General features: G+C 40.0%; 1 protein-coding gene across 1 annotated transcript in view; it reads right to left on the bottom strand.

The window, feature by feature from the left end:
* Positions 1-852: 852 nt before the first annotated feature.
* Positions 853-3,579, bottom strand: part of LOC119353907 (COBW domain-containing protein 1-like) — a 4,174-nt gene continuing 1,447 nt past the window's right edge. The window contains exons 3-10 of the mRNA XM_037620603.1: positions 3,146-3,260; positions 2,810-2,899; positions 2,480-2,638; positions 2,283-2,402; positions 1,986-2,096; positions 1,619-1,700; positions 1,449-1,530; positions 853-1,218 (exon numbers count right to left, since the gene is read on the bottom strand). Coding sequence (XP_037476500.1) covers positions 1,475-1,530; positions 1,619-1,700; positions 1,986-2,096; positions 2,283-2,402; positions 2,480-2,638; positions 2,810-2,899; positions 3,146-3,260 — 733 coding nt within the window. The 3' untranslated portion in view covers positions 853-1,218; positions 1,449-1,474. The remainder of the gene's footprint in view (positions 1,219-1,448; positions 1,531-1,618; positions 1,701-1,985; positions 2,097-2,282; positions 2,403-2,479; positions 2,639-2,809; positions 2,900-3,145; positions 3,261-3,579) is intronic.

Raw genomic sequence — 3,579 nt, forward strand, 5'->3', positions numbered from 1 at the left:
CGGCGGCTGAGATCGGGTGGGCGGGGGAGTAGGCGGAATGGGAAACAGAAGAGGAAGCCCGAGCTCTTGTGCGCTGTGGACCTTCCGAAGGGCTGTTTCGTCACTGCCCTTCTTCTTCCTTTTTTCAGGAAAAAAAATTCCTCTCCGTCTGGGACACTAGTGATCCTGGGATGAAATCGTGAAGTTGTAGATGCGCCGAAGCCCCATAGATTATTTCTGTAAACTAGTAGGGTTATGGGACGGAGGGAGTACATTTGATACGGAAGTACTCTTTCTGTTCCTAAATATAAGTCTTTATACAGATTTCACTATGAACCACATGTGCGGGAGTAGTAAATATGAGTTTCAGAAATGGCTTGCTTTGAGTTAAAGATGGATTAAATATGAAAATGGTCTGCTTTGAGTTAAGATGGATTTTCGAGGATATTTGTAGTAGTATAGTTGTGTCATATAATTTCTATGGTTTTATAAAAAAATGAACTCTCCGTACTCACATGGTGTTCACCGTATAGTATTCTACGACCCAAATACTAATACTAACACTAAGATAGTGTTGTATTCTTTGTCCAAAAAAGATAGTGTTGTATTCAATTTATAAGCCTGGGATTATCATCCTATCTCGGTTCACCTACGCGTCATGCAGCATGTTAGTGTAAGCTCGAAGTTGCTCGGAATTGACGTAATTAGTCTCAGAATTAAGCTCGAAATAGCAATTACTAAATGACAGCAGCACAAGAGGCGACGAATCATGGAAGCAAGCTACGGCTCAAGTAAGGTCTCCAGGATGCCCGTCTGCATCAACCGATGCACGCAACCATCAGCTTGGATAGAACCAAAATCACCCCAAAAAAATAACCAAAAAGTTCCAGAGGCATCTTCCGTTCATTTCAATTTAGGTCTTTCTGCACCATGTTCAGATCACATCCTCTTACGATTGGATACATTTTCCCTCTGCAAAACCCTAACAAGGTTGCATTCGCTATACTGAACATTTACAAATGCTCAGCACAATGCCTTTCTAGTGTATCAGGGAGGTGCTCCCATGGCACATAGCCTCACAGCAGCAATTGAAGTCGTCTCTTGGTCTCGGCACTGCAAACTGCTTCGCCTCTACTGAAGATCGTTCAACAGAATGTAACTTCGGGGAACCATACGAGAACAACCTAATCCCAGTCCAGGCTGTGTGAGCGTCCATGAAGTATTCAGTGACAGAGGTGCCTGCGAGCACAGAGGACACAGTTAAAATGCTAAACGCCGATAGGGCAGAATTACGGGATTATGTGAACGAAGTACAAACACCATGCCTGTTTGCAAGCAGCAACTCATGATGATAAGCAGCGCAAAAGCCTCAAACAGCAAAACCATACATACCCGCTTACAAGGTGTTCCCCAAAACAGAAAACGTGAACAAGAATCGTCAAAACGGAGGACATAGGTGAATGACTTACAAGGTGACATGCAAATCATTAGAGAATTAGTGCTTGCAGCGACTAAATGAATCTTGGAGGATACTGATATCCAAATCACGGCCTGTAGCAAAATAGGCATGGAAAGATTCAGGACTGGACTTGTAACTTGAAAGTAATGGATGATCAACTATCATATTTTAAGATTATACCTATGAAAACTATCTTGTTCATGCGAGATTGTGTCTCCGACCATTCTCGAGCCGGCACAACCTCATAGACTTCCCTCACTGCCTGCATAAGGGCAAAAACAGACTTCAGTAATGACAATCTATTCAACAAAGAAGGCATACTTTGGTAACTTTGTATTGCAGAGGACTGGGTAGAAAATTTCGTCAACAGTTCTAGCTTATCATGTACAACCTCTGTCCCAAATTAGTTGACTTAGATTAGTCTAGATACGGATGTATCAAACACTAAAACTTGTCTAGATACATCCGTATCTAGACAAATCTGAGTCATCTAATTCGGGACGGAGAGAGTAGTTCTTTCAGATGCCTTGTAATATGTCATAAAAACCTGTAATGTATGAAGTTGGTTTGAATCATGGATATTCAAAATCCCTTTGCAACGATATATATCCATGTTGGATTTCTTCTCCCAAAGAAGATCTTCAAGCCATGATTCCACCTGTAAAGCAAAATGCATAAGGCAAATATGTAAAACAGATGTCCTTCCGGACTCCAATTCTAAGTGCACGGATGAATGAATTAAATACTCTATTCAGTTGTTTATAACTGCTTGCAATAATGTGTTATAAAGCTACCCTAAGAACATAGACATCACTGACACATCTCATTCAAGGAAATAAAGTACCTTAGCCAAGCAAACTGGATCCTGTTCATAAATGCACAAAGTGGAAATACTGTTATCATGGCGACTATTAGGTGGTGCTGATTTACTGTACTCCAGAAGCTCCTGTAGTTGTGATGAATTCTAGGGGAGGAAAAACAAAGTAAGTCGGAGAAGCACCAAAAGGTAGTGACCAAATCAGACTTCAGTAGTTTATTTACCTTCACACCATATGCCTGTCGATCAAATATTGTATTTAAGTCAACCTGGCACCGCACAGACCGCACCACTGTAACAAGCGCATTGACATCATGAATTTGCCTTTCCAAATCCTCGAGATCGTCTTTTACTAAATCAATTTTGTTTAATATCACAACATCCTGTTACACAAGAATTGACACTCTGTTATATTCGTTTGGATAATTATCACGAACAAGAGAAATTTTAACTGCATCAGCCCATAGGGATCAATACAAGAATCTTGGATTCAAGAAGCAAGACCCCAAAAAGAATGTGTGAATGAGAGATTGGTGCCAAAAACAGTAAATTACCGCAAACGCGATTTGGTGAAATGCTTCAGGAAATGAGGAAGAGTTCGTGTGTTCATCAATTTGCCGCCTGAAGTTTTTTGCATCAATAACCTGAGCATATACAGTAACATGTTGAGCAGGAAACAGTGAAATGTGATCTCATGTTATAAATTCTGGTCCGAAGAGCAATTGCCAGAGAAATAAGCATTTATCTGAACTTGTAAGATATTAGCAGAATGACAAGCTTAAATGAGAAACTGCACTGCAGCATGTGTTTTCTTCCTATTACAAACTAATTATAGGAAACTGTGGCAACAAAAAGACATCACATAACAATAGAAAGCGAACTAAACTAACCGTAATGATAGAATCTAGTCTGATTGATGACTCCAATTGATCGTCCAGCCAGAGAATGGAGACAAGTGGTGCAGGATCAGCCAAACCAGTTGTCTCCAATAATATATGATCCATTCTGCAGCAGATGTAGTGAGTCTGACAGGTTAGGGGAGTGCATTACTATCAAATCCAACATTGAATGGAAGTCAATGGAAGAGCATGAGCTTTGAAACATTTCTAAATATAAATATACAGCGGAACAGACCAGTGCATTGAATTAAAGAAGCGTTGAACTTATTTTTAGAATAAGAAGCACTAAACTAATTCTAGCACTTCATGTAGAACTAGAATAGGAAAGTAGACAAATTTAGCAACAGAAAAAATGGCCCCTTTGAAGGAATAAGCAGGATACACATAATTTGACTTGAGGTAAAAACAGAGCTTCAACACCGAGT

This window comes from Triticum dicoccoides, chromosome 2A (assembly GCF_002162155.2).
Source record: "Triticum dicoccoides isolate Atlit2015 ecotype Zavitan chromosome 2A, WEW_v2.0, whole genome shotgun sequence".
Lineage (NCBI taxonomy): Eukaryota > Viridiplantae > Streptophyta > Magnoliopsida > Poales > Poaceae > Triticum > Triticum dicoccoides.